General features: G+C 68.2%; 3 protein-coding genes across 5 annotated transcripts; all 3 read right to left on the reverse strand.

Annotated features, from left to right (window-relative positions):
• Positions 1–1,415: 1,415 nt before the first annotated feature.
• LMBR1L (limb development membrane protein 1 like) lies at positions 1,416–7,435 on the reverse strand. 3 transcript variants are annotated; one of them, XM_075075574.1, is made up of 17 exons: positions 7,252–7,420; positions 5,515–5,599; positions 5,181–5,217; positions 4,874–5,013; positions 4,679–4,782; positions 4,476–4,602; positions 4,289–4,357; positions 3,994–4,058; positions 3,779–3,854; positions 3,573–3,656; positions 3,271–3,347; positions 3,109–3,186; positions 2,937–3,010; positions 2,763–2,853; positions 2,435–2,501; positions 2,190–2,351; positions 1,416–2,109 (listed from the first exon to the last, which is right to left on the reverse strand). In XM_075075574.1, exons 1-17 carry the CDS (start codon positions 7,321–7,323, stop codon positions 2,051–2,053), a joined length of 1,467 nt encoding a protein of 488 aa, XP_074931675.1. In that variant the 5' UTR covers positions 7,324–7,420; the 3' UTR covers positions 1,416–2,050. The 3 variants fall into 3 exon arrangements, with proteins under 3 accessions (XP_074931675.1, XP_074931677.1, XP_074931676.1); XM_075075576.1 differs by lacking the exon at positions 5,181–5,217 and having other exon boundaries at positions 7,252–7,435; XM_075075575.1 differs by lacking the exon at positions 2,763–2,853 and having other exon boundaries at positions 1,919–2,109; positions 2,951–3,010.
• Positions 7,436–8,031: 596 nt separating this feature from the next.
• Positions 8,032–11,962, reverse strand: TUBA1B (tubulin alpha 1b). The gene is made up of 4 exons (XM_075075891.1): positions 11,868–11,962; positions 10,382–10,604; positions 10,137–10,285; positions 8,032–9,217 (listed from the first exon to the last, which is right to left on the reverse strand). The coding sequence occupies exons 1-4, from the start codon at positions 11,868–11,870 to the stop codon at positions 8,237–8,239; spliced, it is 1,356 nt and encodes a 451-aa protein (XP_074931992.1). The 5' UTR covers positions 11,871–11,962; the 3' UTR covers positions 8,032–8,236.
• Positions 11,963–14,315: 2,353 nt separating this feature from the next.
• On the reverse strand, positions 14,316–17,898 carry TUBA1A (tubulin alpha 1a). The gene is made up of 4 exons (XM_075075892.1): positions 17,812–17,898; positions 16,358–16,580; positions 16,113–16,261; positions 14,316–15,476 (listed from the first exon to the last, which is right to left on the reverse strand). Exons 1-4 carry the CDS (start codon positions 17,812–17,814, stop codon positions 14,496–14,498), a joined length of 1,356 nt encoding a protein of 451 aa, XP_074931993.1. The 5' UTR covers positions 17,815–17,898; the 3' UTR covers positions 14,316–14,495.
• Between the last annotated feature and the right edge of the window lie 723 nt (positions 17,899–18,621).

The raw sequence follows: 18,621 nt of genomic DNA on the forward strand, positions 1-18,621 counted from the left end.
TCCTCTCCTCGCTCCCGGCACCGCGCTCCGGTGTCGGGACCCCTCTTATCCCGGTCCTAACGCCGCGCTCCTGATCCCGGGACCTCTGCCCTCTCCTGTCACCGGCTCTCGGGACCGGGGACCTCCCCCTCTCCTGGCGCCGGCCCCGGCCCCGCTTCTCCCACCGCTGCCCCTAGCCCCGGGGACACCCGTTATCCTAACGCGGCACCGCCGGTACCGGCACCTGCTCCGTCCCTTGGCACAGCCCCGCTCCCGGGACCCCCTTCCTGGCACTGCCACGGCCCCCCCTGTTCGGTCCGACCCCCTGTACCGGTACCCGCTCCTGGCCCAGCCCCCGGTACCGGCAGCCGGTCGGGACCGTGCGCTGCCCGCAGCCGCCCCGGCCGGGCTGCCCCCACCTGCGGCCGCTCGGCTCCGGCACTGGGCAGCCCCGCCTCGGACCCGGCCCCCGGGAGCGGCGGCAGCGGCGGCCACATCCCCCGGGGCCGCCCCCGCCGGGGCCCCGCCGCGCTGCCCGGCCCCGGACGGCCCCCCCCCCGCGCCCCGGGACCGGAGCACCCTCGGGACAGGGCTCCCCCAGGGACCGGGGCACCGCGGGGGCTGGGACCGGGCTCCCCCGGAGACAGGGCCACCCATGGGAACAGGGCACCCCTGGGACCGGGCTCACCCCGGGGCTGCGGGCGTGCCCCGCCCCCCAGCACCCCCGGAGCTCCCGCCGAAGCACCCAAGGGTGCCGAGGGCCCCGGCGAGGGCAGAAGGCAGCAGCAGGGCGATGGGGGGTTGGGAGCGGATCGGGGGGGACCCCTGCGGGCCCCCCCCCCGCAGCCCCGGTGCCAGCCCGGGGTGACTGGGAGGGGAGCAGGTCGCGGGGAAATCGCGGGCACCGATGGCCTCATTTCCTGCAATATAAACCAGGCTTCCTGCGCTTCCTGCTCGGCCCCGGCCGGGGGGGGCGAGGGGGGGGCCCGGGCCCCCCACCCCCTCGATCGGGGGGGGGCAGCCTGGCTCAGCCCCAGCCGGGGCAGGATGGGCGGGGGGCCGGTTCCCGGGGCAGTTTCCGCTCCGGCCGCACGACCCCCTCCTCCTCAGGAGCGCAGGGGCAGGATCCCCCCCTTGTACCCCTCACTGGGGGCAGCTCAGCCCCCCCCACCTGCACCCCGAAGCTGCCCGGTGCCCCCCGACACCCCCGGGGTCCATGAGCCCCGGGCAGCTGCTCTCACCTTGGGCCCTTCCTGGAAAAGGCTCGTTAGCCTCAGCCAGGAAGAGGGTTAATTATGGTTTCCAGGGAGAGGGGAGGGAGGTGGGACAGGACCGGGACCCCCACAGGCAAGGTCCCGGCCCTGCCCCACTGCACCGAGCCCCCCCTGGCCCCCCGCACATGACCCTGCCCTCAGGGGGGAATAAACACACCCCCCCCGATTTAAGGTATTTTATATTAAAAAAATAAAAAGAGACTGTTTATTGCTCCAAACAAGTTCCGTGGTAACAGAGACCCAACAGATTCATCACACCAAGCTGCCAGGGAGGGGGCTTGTCCCTGGTGCCTCGGGCCCCTCCGGGACCCCAAAGGCCTCGGGGCAAGGGGCAACCAGTGCCCCCCAGCAGCCCTGGGGTGACATGGGGATGGGGTGTGGAGTTACTAAGGGGGGCCACGGAGCCCCCACTGTAGTGTCAGGGTGGGGGGACATTTAAAACCCAACCGCACCCCAGGGAGCAGCTGGGGCAGCACCGGTGGTGGGAGGGGGGCCTGGCTGCTCTTACATGAGGTATGCAAAGGGGGTAGGGGGGGCCGCAGCCAGCGCAGCCCCTGGGGGACCCCGTGCCCCTGGGGGGGCTGTGACAGGGACGCGGCTCAAGGCCAAGGCTCAGTAGTGCAACAGGCTGAGACAGACCTAGGGGGAGGGCGCCAGGCCCCCCCTCACGGGTCTCAGCTCTCCCTGGGGAGCTCCAACATCCTTGAGGTACCAGGCGCCATCAGGGCTGGCTCTGTGGCTGGGGGCTGTCCTGGGGGCCACCGCTGTGCTGGGGGGCACGTCCCTGTCCCCCAGCCCTAGCAGGGCTTGCTGTGGGGCCGGGAGCGCGTCACGGGCAGCGGCAGCTTGTGCAGACCTGGGCAGAGGGAGAGTGTGAGAGCTGGGGGGGGACACACACAGCCCTGTGCCTGTCCCTGTGTCCCCACGTCCCCTCACCGAAGGCACGGATGAGCTCGGCCTGGACGGCCCAGGAGACCTTCTTCACCAGGCAGAGGGTGGTGAGCCCCGCGAAGCCCATGTTGTAGAGGAAGACGATGTAGAAGTTCCCCAGCCAGTTGAAGCGGCCAAAATCCCCCAGGAGGTCGAAACGGGTGATCCCTGGGGGGGAGAGGTTGGTCAGGGCATCCCAGTCCTGGGGACATCCCAGTTACGGGGTCACCCGGGTCCCTCCGGGGCCTCACCCAGCGTCCTGGAGAAGACGGGCAGGGCCGAGCTGAGCACCAGCAAAGAGACACAGTTCCCGATGATCTGTGGGGGGAAGGAGGAGTGTTTTGGGGGGCAGTGCTGCCGTGGGGCCCAGCCCTGCCCCGAGCTGGGGAAGGGGCTCCCCAGTGACAGAGCCCCACCGGGACCCTGCCCACGCCCAGGGCTGTGCCAGAGGCGGCAGGGGGAGACATGGTGCCCTTGCGTGGGGATGCCGCACAGCACCACGCACGACCACGCGCTGTGGGGACTGGGGGTCCTGCACCTCGAGAGGGGCCTGGGAGACCCCCAGCCCAGTGCTCCCACCTTGGTGAGCGGGGTGTCCTGCCGCTCGGGGAGCAGCCGGGTGAAGAAGGGGGAGCTGTAGAAGCCCACAACTGAGGAGACCATCAGGTAGCTGCGAGGGGCGTTAAGGAAGAACATGGGGTGGGATGGCCCCAGGGACGGTGCTGGGGACACGAGTGCCCGCCTGAAGGATACAAGATGAGGATGACCTGCAGGGCAGCTCCGAAGGAACCGAAGATGGAGAAGGAGACCTGGCCCAGGCACGCGTCCTGCAGGGAGAGGAGGAGGCACGTTGTGGAGGAGCGGTCCCCAGGCCAGCGTGGGACACAACTCCTCCTCGCTGTCCCCTGTCCCCACCCCTGCATACCTGGATGCCCCGCGGCATCGCGGCATCGTCCAGCAGCAGCTCCAGGACGTGGAAGCAGACGATGAGCACGGAGATGCCCTGGGAGGAGCAGGGAGGGAGTGAGGGCGGCTGGGGGATGACGGGGATGAGCGCCAGCTCCCCCGGGAGCCCAGGGACACTCACCGTCAGCGCCAGGAGGCCCAGCATGGCCAGGGGGTAGCCCAGGTTCCTCTGCCAGGGCGACGCTCGGTGCCGCAGCTCTGCGGAGGGGGGATGTGCCAGGTTTAGAGGGAAGCACGAGCCCCCCCACCCAGGGCAGGAGATTGGGGGGGGCCTTGAGGTGCCAGGACAGGGGGTTACAGCCCCCACCCCATTTCACACCACCCTCCCTCCATGGGGCATAGGCTGCCAGGGAACCAGTGCTCCCAGTGCCAAGCTGGAGAGAACCCAGGTGTCCTGGGCTTGCCCCCCACCAGGCTCCTTACCCAGCTTCCGCCTCTTGCTCCGGATGGCGAAAAACTGCTCCCGCAGCAGCTCCACGTTCAAGCTCAGCCAGCAGGAAGCTTTGCCTGCCAGGGAGGAGATGCCGAGGGGCTTGTGGCGGCTGAGGGCTCCCATGGGGTGGGGCAGAGGGGCCCCCGGGCTGCCCCAAGCCTCCTGCTCCTGGCCAGCAGCCGTGCTGGGCACCCACCAGAGGAGATCCTGCGGGACATGGCAGCTTCCTCGAGCCTTGTGCAGCTCAACTGCTCATCCAGGTCTTCCAGGAGCTGGGAATGGGTGAGGAGCCTGTGAGCAGCTGGCGGGGGGCTATGAATGGCACCCAGTGCCCAGGATGGGAAACCAGGCAGCCCCAGGGACAGCAAGCCCCCAGGCTGGGGCAGCAGGACCAGTGGGGGGACACCTTACCCGGGGTTTCACCAGCAGCTTCCCCGTGACGGTGAACATGGTGGAGAGGCCGAAGGGGGTGCACACTGCAGCAGGAGGAGAGGCTGAGTGGGGGTGCCCTAGCATTCTACCCCTCCCCATGTCCCAGGAAGGGTCCTAGGTGGGGACTGGGGACTCAGCCCTGCACCATGACCCCTCCGGACCCCGGCACTGTTTGCAGGGAGCAGCCCCTTCTCCCAGCCAGGCACCCCGGGGAACCAGCACCCGGCGCAGGATGGGTCACCGGGGCACCTTGGGGGAATGTCCCACAACTCACATAGCAGAAGCAGCACGCCGAAGAGCGAGATGCAGGAGTAGAGGTAGGGCAGGTAGTACTCCCAGAGGTCTGTGGAGACAGCAGGGTCAGGGCAGCGGCACTGGGCATCCCTCCTCCTCTTCAGCACACGGCCTGATCCTGCCCCACCAGAGCCGGCAGAGCCCCAGTGTGCCCTGGCAGCACCCACCGTAGAGCGACTGGCGGCTGGCAGCATCGTTGCCGACAATGGCGGAGGCCACCCAGACCATGCCCAGCACCAGCAGCGTCAGCAGCAGCAGCACCACCGACGTCTCGTACACCCTGGCCATGATGCCCTGCGGGAGCAGGGTTAGCGAGGAACCGGGGATGGGGGGGGACGGGGTGGGGGGACACACCCACAGGGCCACCTACCTTCTTGGATCCCGCGAAGCCCTCCGATTCAGTGAAGAAGTAGGCAAAGGGCATGAGGAAGACGAGGGACAGATTGGAGAAGAGGAAAACCAAGTTCCAGAGGCCTGGATGGGGGACGGTGTGGGGTGAGCTCCCGGGGGGACAATCCCGACCCACACCCCCTCAGGGCACCCTGGGGCTGCCCCACGCACCCACCGTGGACGAGGGACCCATTCAGCCACTGGATGTAGTAGTTCTGGGGGAAGGAGAGCAGCACCTCGTTGCTGATGATGGAGAAGGGCAGCAGGAGCACGGCGCCCAGCGCCACGGCCAGGGTGAAGGTGCACAGCCCCAGCCTGCGGGAGCGATGAGTGTTGGCTCCGGCACTGGGTCTGGGCCCCCCCACGGGTGTCACAGCCCGGCCACAGCCCCCAGGGTCACTGGCCCCCGCAGGCCAGAGGAGCCTGGGAGAGGAAGTGGCCGAGCATCCCGCAGGCAGGGAACACAGCGGGCAGGAACTTACGCAATCCTGTTGACAGCAGCATCCTCATCATCATGAACTGTGGGGGGGGAAACCCAAACCAGTGGGGCTGGGGGAGGCAGGGCAGCCCTGAGCATCGCTCCCTGCCCGCTCCCAAATGTCCCCCCACTCCAAATGCTGCGGAAACACTCCCAGGGGATTCGGGTTCTGCTCCTGTCCCATGGCAGCTGGGGACGTGCCCCGCAGGGACCGATGCCACAGCAACCCAGGCTGCGGCAGGTCCGAGGCTCCCGGGGGGAGACAGAAAGTGATGGAGGAACAAGCCCCAGGAAGGCTGAATGTGGCTGCCTGGCTCCGGCAGCTCCCGCCATCCTACCTGCCGCGAAGTCCGTGTGCTTCTTGAAGTGGGTTATGATAAAGTGGCAAAGGATGTAGAGGCTGGCGAAGACCAGGGTGCAGATCTGCAGGCAGAGGAGTGTGGGCAGCACAGGCAGGCCTGGAGGGCAGAGCTCCCACCCCAGGTGATGCCGACAGCCCCATGGCCTGTCAGCTCCACCCTATTTGTTTTTCCACTCCTGGCCCTGGTTACACCCCACACACTTGTGCTCAGCCCTGCCCATGCATGGGGGCTGCACCCAGGGCTCACCCATGGGTGCTCGCAAGCTGACACAGCACCTAGGGGGCCAGGGGAGCTCAGAGGGACTGACACCACAGGGAGAGCCCACCTAGCAGCTGGGGTCCACAGGGAAAGGAGTGGCCCAGACCCTGCGGGACACCCGTCCCACACCAGCACTGCCTGACCATGCATCCGTCACCCTGCTGGCACCGGCACCCGGCAGAGCCACGGGAACAGCCTTGAGCCGGGTGCCAAGGCCGGGTGCCGCGTCCCTCCCACCCCTGCCGGCACGCCGAGGTCCAGCTGGAGCAGGCGGCGACGTTCGAGGAACACAACGACCTTTCATCCTGCTGGGTACGCGGCAGGACGGGAAAAGGTCGCCCGAACTCGCCACCTTGGCAGCTGTGGCACCTCCCTCCTGCCTGGCCTGGGGGATTCAGCTGGCAGGGGGTGCTTGGGGTCTGCTGGGAGGGGTGGCAGAGAGCTCTGGGACCCGGCCCAGCTCCCACCAGGAGCTGGCACTGCCCAGCAGATCCTCCCATTCCTGCTTTGCCCAGGAAAGGGTCTCAGGCCGCAGGTTCCCTCCTGCCACAGACCATACACTGCAGCCCAAAGCTCTGCCTGGCCATGGGACCCCCAACACCTCCCGCACTCAAAGCCAGGCCGAGCGAGCCCCAGGTTGGCCGTGCTGAGCCAGGAGCTCCTGTGCAAGATGCAGCTCCCTGGCACAGGTCGGGGCGGGGGTCTGGGGAGCTCCATGGCAGAGGTGCCAGGCTCTGGCCACCGGCTCCTCCCCGCAGGGCCATGGCAGGGCCACCCCGGCGCTGCTGGTCACAGCCCGCTCGGCTGCCCTGCACGCAGCATCTCGCAGGGCCCGTGGGAGACACCACGACACTCGGGTCGTCCCCATCCCCGAGCCCGTGGCTGCGGGTGCCCTGGCCGGCCGAGCGGGGCCAGAGGAGCAGACCCAGGTGCCTCCCTCCGTGGTGCCCACGGTTTTTTGGGGGGGGGGGGCTCTGCAGGACCCCTTCCCGCTGACACCGAGCGCCCTGGGGGCAGGGACAGAGCCAGGAGCCTGGCGCGGGTCTGGCCCAGCTCCGACACGCCGCGCCGCAGCACCCGGCACCGCCGGTGCTCCCGCTCACCCGGGGGCTCCGCGTCGGGGAAGGCAGGACCTCGGCACGGCGGGGGGCGGCCGGGATAGCGCAGGAGCTGGGCAGCAGCGGGGCCGGCCCCGGCAGAGGGGTCGCGCCCGGGGGTCGGCCCAGCCCCGGTATCCCGCTATCTGCGGGGCGCACGGCAGCCCCGCCGCGGCTCTGGCACCGATAAGGGCCGGGCGTGGGGCGCAGCGGCGGCCGGGCCCCAGAGCTCCCGCCGGGGAAATGGGCCCTCCCGGGGGACTGCGGCCTCCCAGCCCCGACCCATGGCTCTCCGCCACACCGGCGCCCTTCCCGCGCCCGCCGCCCCTCACCGCGGCCCCGGGACCCCGGCACTCACGATCCACTCGCGGACCCTCTCGTGGAAGAGCTGCTCCCGCACGGCCAGCGCGTCCAGCTCCGCAGGGGCCATGGGGCGGCCAGCATGGCCGGGCCGGGTCCCGCCGGACCGGCTCCGAGCGGCGGCCGGTGCTGCGGGACGAGCACCGGGCGCTGGCCCCGCCCCCCTCGGCTCGGCCCCGCCCCCGCGTCCGGTACGCGCTACAACGGACGCGCGCCGCCACGGCCTGAGACAGCCCCGCCTCCTCCCCTCCCATTGGCCCTGGGCGGTGAATGAGGCGCCGCTCATTGGTTGAGGGCGGTGCGGAGCGCAGCGATAGGCTGAGAGCGCCGGCCCGCGTCTCCCACGGAGTGTGGGGGGAGGGGGAAGAGCATCCCCCTGGGCGGGCAGGACCGGGATTAGGCGCTGGGACAGGCTTAATCCCCGGGCCGGGACTAATCCCCCGGGTGGATTAATCCCCAGCAGGGCCGAGCCAGGCTGCCCTACTGCTGGAACAGGGCAGGGACCCCCGGGGCTGTAACACACCAAAGGCTGCTCATGGAGGGACCCAGGAGAACAGCAGCACACAGGGTGCCCTAGCAGACCCCCACCCCAGTGCACCCAGGGTGAGAGGGAATCCACCCTCCCAGAGGAGGTCTGGCCAGAGCCAGCACCGGGCAGGAGCGCTGCCATCCCTGGCCCTCACTGGGCACAGACAATAGAGACAGTCTGTTCCCACGGGATGGGGCCAGGCGGCCCCGGCGCTGGACACAGAGGGTTTGTATCCGACACAGTGGCAGCTTCTCTTAAAGCCTTTTATTCACAGACATGATACAGACACATGGAAAACTGACATGATCACATGAGAGAGAGCACAAGCCCAGCCAGAGCAGTGCATCCCTCCAGCCGGGCACACTGGGCTGAACCCCACCCAGTGCACAAAAAGCTGACGTGTTTGAAGCAGATATTTTGTGGACATGCTACAGCGACAGAAGGAACCTAGTGTTTAGTATTCCTCCCCTTCCTCCTCTCCCTCTCCTTCCACAGAATCCACCCCCACCTCCTCGTAATCCTTCTCCAGGGCAGCCATGTCCTCACGGGCCTCCGAGAACTCCCCCTCCTCCATGCCCTCCCCCACGTACCAGTGCACGAACGCCCGCTTGGCGTACATCAGATCGAACTTGTGGTCCAGGCGGGCCCAGGCCTCGGCGATGGCCGTCGTGTTGCTCAGCATGCACACGGCGCGCTGCACCTTGGCCAGGTCCCCCCCGGGCACCACTGTGGGCGGCTGGTAGTTGATGCCCACCTTGAAACCAGTCGGGCACCAGTCCACGAACTGGATGCTACGCTTGGTCTTGATGGTGGCGATGGCGGCGTTGACATCCTTGGGCACCACGTCCCCGCGGTACAGCAGGCAGCAGGCCATGTACTTGCCGTGCCGCGGGTCGCACTTCACCATCTGGTTGGCCGGCTCGAAGCAGGCGTTGGTGATCTCCGCCACCGAGAGCTGCTCGTGGTAAGCCTTCTCGGCCGAGATGACGGGGGCGTAGGTGGCCAGCGGGAAGTGGATGCGGGGGTACGGCACCAGGTTGGTCTGGAACTCCGTCAGGTCGACATTCAGAGCCCCGTCGAAGCGCAGGGAGGCCGTGATGGAGGACACGATCTGGCTGATGAGGCGGTTGAGGTTGGTGTAGGTGGGCCTCTCGATGTCCAGGTTGCGGCGGCAGATGTCATAGATGGCCTCGTTGTCCACCATGAAGGCGCAGTCGGAGTGCTCCAGGGTGGTGTGGGTGGTGAGGATGGAGTTGTAGGGCTCCACCACGGCCGTGGAGACCTGCGGGGCCGGGTAGATGGAGAACTCCAGCTTGGACTTCTTGCCATAGTCGACGGAAAGGCGCTCCATGAGCAGGGAGGTGAAGCCGGAGCCGGTGCCACCCCCGAAGCTGTGGAAGACCAGGAAGCCCTGCAGCCCTGTGCACTGGTCAGCCTGGAAGAATAGAAGATAAAACAAGACCGATCTGTCAGTAATTCTTACTTTAGCTGCTACTGAGTTGCCCAGGAAGGCAAATATTCACCCCAGGGTCTCAGGCCTTCGGGGACTCTTGTCTCGGAGGCGCAGGCAGGGGCAGGCACCCGCCCGAGTGCCCCAGCTCTGCTTCCAGCCACGGTGCCCTGTGCATTGGCATGAGCTGCCCTCAGGGAAAGGGGCCGCTTCCCACAGGGACTGGGGGACAGTCTGCTCCTTCCTGCTCCAGGAGCTGCCCCTTGCAGTGCCCGTGCCCAGCACAACCCAGGTGGTCTGCTGTGGGGAAGACGAAACCCACAGTGCCTTACAGGAACATGTTAGGGCATCCAGAGCTGCCATCCCAGGGGCACTGCTTGGGCAGGAGGCTGGCAGCCATCAAGGTCTGCTGGGCACCAGCACTTCCCTCCCAGGGCATGAGCTGCCCCAGCAGAAGTTAAACACTCAGCACAGCTGCTCATAAGCAGTTGGTCAAGAAGGATCAGAGTCCAGACCAAGGAGACCTCACATGACCCTAAAAAAAGGCATGAAATAAGGCTTTCCCGAGGGCAGAAAGGAGCCAGCACCCCCAAGCCCCATCTTGCCCCCAGGCACACTCCACCCTCAGGGTGCACATCCAGGGCTTGCACCTGTGGTGGGTTTGCAGGGTCCTGAGGAAGGGGATTCAGCCCGTGGGGTGGGGAAGGGGCTTACCCTGATCTCCACTCACAGGATCCAGACCCCACAGGGAGCACCGACCTGGTGCAGGGTGCCAGGAATCATAGCCAGGCACCCAGACCCTGGAGGCAAAGCCCAGCTCCTCATTGCCATCCAGGTCCCACTAGAAGGTCCCTTTTCCCCACGGGCTGCGGTGGGGCCAGCCCGACCAGGGGTAGGTACCCACCAGCTTGCGGATGCGGTCGAGGACCAGGTCGATGATCTCCTTCCCGATGGTGTAGTGCCCACGGGCGTAGTTGTTGGCTGCATCCTCCTTGCCCGTGATCAGCTGCTCGGGGTGGAAGAGCTGCCGGTACGTCCCCGTGCGCACCTCGTCTGCGGGGAGAGCCCGCGCGCCCCGTTAGCGCCCATTAGCGCCGGGCATCCCGTTAACACCCGCCGCCCCGCAGCCCCCCACCCCACCGCGCTCACCGATCACCGTGGGCTCCAGGTCCACGAAGACGGCCCGGGGCACGTGCTTGCCGGCCCCCGTCTCGCTGAAGAAGGTGTTGAAGGAGTCGTCCCCGCCGCCGATGGTCTTGTCGCTGGGCATCTGCCCGTCGGGCTGGATGCCGTGCTCCAGGCAGTACAGCTCCCAGCAGGCATTGCCGATCTGCACGCCCGCTTGGCCCACGTGGATGGAGATGCACTCGCGCTGCGGGGGCACGGAGGGGGATCGGTTGGGGGGCAGCTCCCACCCAAACGCTGGTTGTGCCCCGGCTCATCCAGCTGGAGCCAAATCAGTGCCACCCCAAACCTCCGGCTGAGCGGTGCAGGAGCCACCCAGGAGCCGAGCTTGCCACGGGAGGGGGGACACATGTTTGGGGACAGACTGGTGCCGGCATTTGACACAGCCCTGGGGATATTGGGGGTACTGGGGGTACCACCGCCCCGCACCAGCCCTCCCTCTGCTCCCAAATGGCGCCCGGGGAGGACATTTTACAGCCCCGCAGCACGGGCAGGGCGAGGCTGCGCTGCAGAAGGAAGAGGAGGAGGAAGCTCACGGCGCAGCAGCGGGGACGTGACTGCACCAACCGACCCAAAACCGCCGGGGAGGGCCGATGGCGTCACTCCCCCCCCCTCCCGGGGGGTCCCTCTGTGCCCCCCCCCCCCCCCCCCCCGCGGGTCCAGCACATTCCCAGCCGCACCCTGTGCCGCACCACCTGCTCCCACGCATTCCTCCCGCCCGCGGGGGGGGAGCCCCGGGTTTGGGGGGGAAGCCCCGGGTTTGGGGGGTGTGGTGGTGGGGTTTGGTAGGGGGGAGCTCGCGTGGGCTCCCCCAGGAGGCACGGAGCAAGATTAGCCCCCTGGGGTTGGGCTCGCGTGGGTGCCAGGGAGGGGGGATCCAGCAGGGACCCTCTGTCCCCACCGTAAGGGAGATCGGAGATTCAGGGCTAAATCTGGGGGGGAAGGGGGTGATGCGGGGGCGGGGCTGTGCCCCTGCAGGGGGTGGGGCTGTTCCCGCGCCTTCCCGCGCGCGGGAAGGGTAACGGTCGGGGCCGGGCGCCGAAAACGGCGCGGAGCCCCGCCCCCACCGAAGGAGCCACCCGGGACCACGTGTCGCCCCCCCAAGCGTGCCGTACGCCCCCGGGGTGCTCCCCAACCGCCAGGGCGGCACCCCCAGCCCCTCCTCTATCCCATCCCCCCGCTGCCCCCCACCGCCTCCTCCGCCCACCCCCTCGTTCCTGTTATGCCCCCCCACTTCTCCCCAGTCCCCATTCTGTCCCTCGCCGTTATCCCCAGCCCCCATTCTACCGTATACACCCCCCGTTCCCCCACCCCCAGCTTTCCGCTCCCCTCAGTCTTTCCCCCTCCAGCCCATTTCCCCCAATCCCCCAGCTCCAGCCTTCCTCTCACCCGCGCCCCCTCTTACCCAACCCCCCTCATTTTGCAATCGCCCCCCCCCCCCCCCCCTTACCATGGCTGCGGCGCGGTTACTCGTCCCGACAAGCAAGGAATCGGTGCAAGTACCAGGCTGCCGCCGCCCCCGGGCGCCCCCCTTTATACCGGCCCGGGGGCGGGCCGCGCGCCCCCGCCCCACCTTCCTATTGGCCACCGCGCCCGCCCATCCATGCGCTGACCACCGCGGGTTGGCTGTGGCGCGTAGCGCGACCCGCCTCCTTCCCCCCCCCCCGCTGCCGGGAGGGCGCTGCGGGGCTTTGGGGGCCCCCCCGCGCTAGGCTGCAGCGCCCGCACGGGGCTTGTGGAGGGTCCCCCACCATGGGTAGGGGGCGCCGGGGGTCGTGACCCCTCTCCCGCGGTCCTCAGCCCCCCCTCTCACTGCGTTTGCCGTGGAGGGGTGTGCACCGGCCGCTCCCGCCCCCCCCCCCCCGCCCGGTGCGGCGTCGCTGCGGAGGAAAACTGCGACATTTGGGGGGGGGGGGGGGGGGGCCGGCACGTGCTGCCGCGCCCGGCGCCCCCCCCCCCCCTTCCGGGGCCGTTAATCGGCTTCTGCAGCCAGACCCCCCCGCGGCGCCCCCGGCCCATCTGCACGGCCCGCCCCCCCCCGCGACTGCACCCCAGGGCCCCTCCCAGCCCATCTGCAGCCTGCAGAGCCCCCCCCAACGGCCCCCCCGGTCCATCTGCACCCCCCGCCCCCTCCCCGGCCATCTGCAGGTGACCCCCACAGCCCTGAGCCCTGGCGCGGTGGGGAGCCCCGGCCCCCCGCTCTTGGGGGGAGCAGACCCCCCCTCACTGCAGTGGGCTTTGTCCCAGCCGTTCCCGCAGCACCGGGACCCCGTGTCCCTGTGTGACCCCCCCACACTCCCCCTCGCCCACCCGGGGTCCATAAAACGGGGGATGTGCTGGGGTCCCGCTGTGCCCCCCGGGGGTGCCTCTGCTCCCTGCCCAGCTGTGAGGCCACGGGGTGCCCGGTGCGGGGGGGAACCGAGGAGGGGGGGGCCTGGCACCAGCCCCCATCTAATCCCCAGAGCTATTTACTCCCAATAATCCGCCTTCCTGTTTTGCCAAGAGCTTTGCAGACGACCCAGCGGCCCCTTCGGCACCACACGCTGCCATGAGCTACCGGGGACTCCCCGGCCACCCCCACCCCCACCCCGGGGCCACCCCAAAGCCTCAGGCACCCCGGGGTGTGCAGGGCCAGGACCGCCGCAGCGACAGCCGCCGCCGCAGCACCCGCCGCCGCTGCATTGCAGCGGGTGACGTGGCTCCCCGCCATTTGCCTCGCCCGGGCGCCGCATGGCCGCCCCAGCGCCTCCGCTCCCCCGGGGAAGGGGCTTTCTCAGCGACCCCCGGCTCTGCCAGGCCGCATCGGGCTCCCGCAGCCGACCTCGGTGTGGGGGTCTCGGGTGGTCTCGGGGCCCGGTCGGCTCCCAGGGATGCTGACATGGCGGCCAGCTCGGGGAAGAGACGCTCCCAGCCCTATTGGGAGCTGGTGTTTCTGGCACTGCGGCAGCCCCATGGACCGTGGGGTCCCAGGGTGGGGTCCTGGGGCTTCCCCCCCACCGCAGCATGCCCTGCCCCTTGCTGCAGCACCGGCTCAAGTTTCACTTCGTGTTCAACTTCCCCTTCATTATTTATCCCTCATGGGAGCCATGAGCCAGCAGCGGGGGGGGGGGTGGGGGGTGGGGGGGGGTGGATGGGCTGCGGGGCCTGGCTCCCCCTGTGCCCAGACAGGGCTGGGGGGGGCTGCTGCCCCATTTCCCCCTCCCCATGACTGGGGCTTCTGGGACCAGCATAGCCAGGGCCCCTCATCTTCCCTGCAGGAAAGAACTGAGGGGCTTCAGGACATATCATGGACTGGGGAGGGGGGGCAGGGCAGGAAAGCACCCATCCCCAGACAGCCAGCAGGATGAAGGGGTTACCCTCAGCCCCCCCGGGGATCTGCAGCCCCAGTGCTCCAACCCCATGGTGGGCAACAGGACACCCACCCACCCCCCCAAACCAGGGACCCCTGAGAAAATACAGCCCCTCACCTGACAAAGCAGGCAGCAGAGACCCCCAGGCTTCTGCCAAACTGGGGGAGAGGGGGATGGGTGGATCAAAGATCCCCAGCCCCCAGCCCCTCAGGAGGAGTTAAATCATCCCATGTGCTCACTTGGTGCTCCCCCCACCCCTGCTACAGTGCCAAGGGCACAGGGGGGCACGGGGGGGGGGGGGGGGGGGATACTGCCCAGCCCAGGGGCATCCCAGCAGCAGGGTGGGGAGGAAGGACCCGTTTGGGGAGCACAGGGCTGGGGGGCTGCGTGGTGCTGGACTCAGCACAACCCCCAGCATACGCTCAGGGGGCAGGATGGAAATCCTGGGTGCAGCACAGGACCCCGGTGCTGCAACACGGGCTGCTGGGGACAGTGTCCAAACCCAGGGAGGGACATGACAGCACAGAGTAAAGACAGGAGAGCCAGGCTGTAAGACAGGGAATGCTTTTATTCAGACCCACAGGAGAGGACGGGTGGGTCCGTAACAGACTTTTCCACTGAAGCACAGACCATTGAACAGGACAGACCGCGGCGCACACACTGCTACAGACCCACGAGGGCCTTCAACTAGGTTATGTTCCCTGTAAGAGCAGCACCCTTGTGAGAGTTTAGTATTCCTCCCCTTCCTCCTCTCCCTCTCCTTCCACAGAATCCACCCCCACCTCCTCGTAATCCTTCTCCAGGGCAGCCATGTCCTCACGGGCCTCCGAGAACTCCCCCTCCTCCATGCCCTCCCCCACGTACCAGTGCACGAACGCCCGCTTGGCGTACATCAGATCGAACTTGTGGTCCAGGCGGGCCCAGGCCTCGGCGATGGCCGTCGTGTTGCTCAGCATGCACACGGCGCGCTGCACCTTGGCCAGGTCCCCCCCGGGCACCACCGTGGGCGGCTGGTAGTTGATGCCCACCTTGAAACCAGTCGGGCACCAGTCCACGAACTGGATGGTGCGCTTGGTCTTGATGGTGGCGATGGCGGCGTTGACATCCTTGGGCACCACGTCCCCGCGGTACAGCAGGCAGCAGGCCATGTACTTGCCGTGCCGCGGGTCGCACTTCACCATCTGGTTGGCCGGCTCGAAGCAGGCGTTGGTGATCTCCGCCACCGAGAGCTGCTCGTGGTAAGCCTTCTCGGCCGAGATGACGGGGGCGTAGGTGGCCAGCGGGAAGTGGATGCGGGGGTACGGCACCAGGTTGGTCTGGAACTCCGTCAGGTCGACATTCAGAGCCCCGTCGAAGCGCAGGGAGGCCGTGATGGAGGACACGATCTGGCCTATCAACCTATTGAGGTTGGTGTAGGTGGGCCTCTCGATGTCCAGGTTGCGGCGGCAGATGTCATAGATGGCCTCGTTGTCCACCATGAAGGCGCAGTCGGAGTGCTCCAGGGTGGTGTGGGTGGTGAGGATGGAGTTGTAGGGCTCCACCACGGCCGTGGAGACCTGTGGGGCCGGGTAGATGGAGAACTCCAGCTTGGACTTCTTGCCATAGTCGACGGAGAGGCGCTCCATGAGCAGGGAGGTGAAGCCGGAGCCGGTGCCACCCCCGAAGCTGTGGAAGACCAGGAAGCCCTGCAGCCCTGTGCACTGGTCAGCCTGGTGAGGAAAGACAAGGGGGGGGGGCATGTTTAGTCCAGGCGACAGCAGAAGTTGCTCCTTCCTCTCCGTGTCCTCATGAGGACATTTGGGGGATTTCCAGCATCAGAGCAGGAGCCAGTGGGATGGGTGACAGGGTCGCCCTGGATGGGAGCAGAACATCCCCCAGGGTGGGAGAGTGGCCGGAAGCACCGTGCAGGGGGGCTGGGTGCCGCTGGCTCGGCAGCGGAATGGGAACAGGTTCGGGTATCGGGGAGCAGGGCAAAGCTCCAGCCTCAGCATGGCCACCCAGCTCCGGGAAGGGCTGGTTGGGGCTGCCACGGCCTGAGCAATCGCCAGGACGCCCATCCCCAGCCGCACGCAGCTGGACTCGGCTGTGGTGAAAGCCAAGGGGGAACAAAGAGGGAATTGCACAGCTCAGCACCGCCGGCGCCTGGGGCTGCGGCGCTGTGGAGCAGCTCCAACAACCCAGCTGCGCCACGTCCTGCTGCCGGCCAATGGCAGCTGCTGCAGAACAGGATTACCATTAATTAATATATTAAATCTAAAGCCAGCCCGGCTAGTCGAGAGGGGAGGGTGAGACAGAACTGAGTCTTTGTCCTCAGCACGCTGCCCATGGGTCCCCCCCACCCCTACCAGCTTGCGGATGCGGTCGAGGACCAGGTCGATGATCTCCTTCCCGATGGTGTAGTGCCCACGGGCGTAGTTGTTGGCCGCATCCTCCTTGCCCGTGATCAGCTGCTCGGGGTGGAAGAGCTGCCGGTACGTCCCCGTGCGCACCTCGTCTGCGGGGAGAGCCCGCGCGCCCCGTTAGCGCCCATTAGCGCCGGGCATCCCGTTAACACCCGCCGCCCCGCAGCCCCCCACCCCACCGCGCTCACCGATCACCGTGGGCTCCAGGTCCACGAAGACGGCCCGGGGCACGTGCTTGCCGGCCCCCGTCTCGCTGAAGAAGGTGTTGAAGGAGTCGTCCCCGCCGCCGATGGTCTTGTCGCTGGGCATCTGCCCGTCGGGCTGGATGCCGTGCTCCAGGCAGTACAGCTCCCAGCAGGCATTGCCGATCTGCACGCCCGCTTGGCCCACGTGGATGGAGATGCACTCGCGCTGCGGGGGCAAGACATGGGGCCGTGTCACGCCCAGGCTCCCCCCTTTGTCTCCCCTCCCCCCCCCAGCTGCGGCACCAGCCCAGGATCCTATGGGGATCACGTCCCTAGGACGGGTTGGCGCTGAGCTGGGAAGGGCTGGTCCCCAGGGGTGGATGGGGCCAGATCCTGCCCAGATGCACCCTATTGTTCCCAGCCTTGTGGGGCACCGAGGGCTGCAGGGGGGCCCGGCTCCAGGACAACACCCAGTGCAGGGGGGGGTTACTCAGCTCCAGGGGTCCCATCGCACCCCCCCAAGGGAGCTGGGAACCTGCCCATTGTGGGATGGGGAGCTGAGCACCAGGGGCTCATCCTGCCCTAAAGGACTTTGACCGCACCCAAGGCAAGATGGAGACCCCCAAGGGTCCCATCCTGCCCCACCCACCCTGTGAGACCCAGCAACATTCACTGGAAGGGCTCAGCACCAGGGGCTCATCCTGCCCCCTCGGGTCCCCATTGAACAAGGGCCACACCCAGTGCAGGACAGGGGGGCTTCATCCTGCTCCATCCTCCAGTGCAGGACAGGGTGCTCAGCACCCATAGGGCCCCATCCTGCCTCATCCACCCCCCACCACGGGCCCATCCTGCCCCGTTAAACCGGGGCCACGCCCAGTGCAGCCTGAGGGCTCAGCACCGGGGGAGGGGGTCCTGTCTTGCCCGGTTTAACGGGGCCACGCCCAGTGCGGGACAACAGCTTAGCACCGGGAAGGGGGGGCCCGATCCTGCCTCGTGGAACCGGGGGGCCACGCCCAGTACGGGCTCGCCGATTAGCACCGGGGACCCATCCTGCCCGGTTTAACAGAAGCCCGGTTTAACACACCCATTGCGGGCTCGGCCCCACGGATCAATCCTGCTCGGTTTAACCGGCATCATGCCCGGTGCGGGCTCGGTGCTTGGTCCCAGGGGCCCAATCCTGCCTGGTTTAACGGAAGGCACACCCGGTATGGGCTCGGTGCTCGGCCCCAGAGAAGGCATGGGAACCCATCCAGCCTTATTTAACAGGGACCCACGCTCGGGGCTTGGTCCCGGGTGACACACACACACACACCCACCCCCCCCCTTCCTGCCCGGTGTAACGGGAGCTGTGCCCGATGCGGGCTCAGCCCCGGGGCCCATTTCGCTCATCCCGGGCGGGGGGGGGGGAGGATCGGGGGGATGGGAAGCACAGACCCCCCCTTGCCCCCCCATCTCACCATGGCGGCGGTCGGCTCCGGGGCGGTCTCACAGCCCGACGCTGAGGCGGTCGATGTAAGAGGCGCGGCGGAGCACCGGGCTCGGCGCGGGGCTTTATAGGAGCGGCGGGGCGGGGCGGGCGGCGGGGCCGGGGGCGGCGGCGGCGGCGGCCATTGGTGCGGGCGGGATGAGGTAATGCCCCCCCGGAGCTGCAGACAAAGACCGGGCGGAGCGGGGCGGGGGGGGGGAGCCGGGGGCTGCGGCGGCCACGGACCGGCCCAGCCGCCGGTTCCTTCCCGCCGCCGTCTGGGCCCCGGCCATGTCCTTGTCCCCGTCCCCACCGTGCCCCGGGCCCCGTTCCTGGCCAAGCCACCGTCCCCGGACACGCCCGGGTCCCCATCCACGGTTGTGCCACCGATCTGGCCGTGCGCCACCGCCCTGGCTCCCGGTTATCCCCATCCTCAGCCACGCCCTGGTCCCCAGCCCCAGCGGCGTCCCTGTCCCCATCCCCAGCTGTGCCACCGTCCCCCAGTCTGGCCGCTGCCCTGGCTCCCAGTTACACCCCTGTCCCCATCCTCGGCCACACCCTGGTCCCTGACCCCAACATCACTCTCGTCCTCATCCCCAGCCATGGTCTGGTCCCCATCCCCAGCCATCCCCCATCCCCATCCCTGGGGACATTGTCCCCATCCCTGGCCGTGTCCCTGTCCCCAGCCATCCCCCTGTCCCCATCCCCTGCCACCCCCCTGTCCCTATCCCTGGGGATACTGTCCCCATCCTTGGCTGTGCCCCTGTCCCCATCCCCAGCCACGCCCTGGTCCCCATCCCTG

The sequence above is a fragment of the Phalacrocorax aristotelis genome, chromosome 26, assembly GCF_949628215.1.
Source record: "Phalacrocorax aristotelis chromosome 26, bGulAri2.1, whole genome shotgun sequence".
NCBI lineage: Eukaryota > Metazoa > Chordata > Aves > Suliformes > Phalacrocoracidae > Phalacrocorax > Phalacrocorax aristotelis.

Coding starts and splice junctions, on each gene's coding strand:
- LMBR1L (XM_075075574.1), bottom strand. CDS start 7,323: ATGGCCCCTGCGGAGCTGGACGCGCTGGCCGTGCGGGAGCAGCTCTTC. Junction 3,187..3,270: donor TGGGCCTCCTGGCGCTGACG/GTGAGTGTCCCT, acceptor TGCTCCTCCCAG/GGCATCTCCGTGCTCATCGT. Junction 2,352..2,434: donor CGTCTTCTCCAGGACGCTGG/GTGAGGCCCCGG, acceptor TCTCCCCCCCAG/GGATCACCCGTTTCGACCTC.
- TUBA1B (XM_075075891.1), bottom strand. Junction 10,286..10,381: donor CCTGGAGCCCACGGTGATCG/GTGAGCGCGGTG, acceptor CTCTCCCCGCAG/ACGAGGTGCGCACGGGGACG. Junction 9,218..10,136: donor TCGACCGCATCCGCAAGCTG/GTGGGTACCTAC, acceptor CTATTCTTCCAG/GCTGACCAGTGCACAGGGCT.
- TUBA1A (XM_075075892.1), bottom strand. Junction 16,262..16,357: donor CCTGGAGCCCACGGTGATCG/GTGAGCGCGGTG, acceptor CTCTCCCCGCAG/ACGAGGTGCGCACGGGGACG. Junction 15,477..16,112: donor TCGACCGCATCCGCAAGCTG/GTAGGGGTGGGG, acceptor TTTCCTCACCAG/GCTGACCAGTGCACAGGGCT.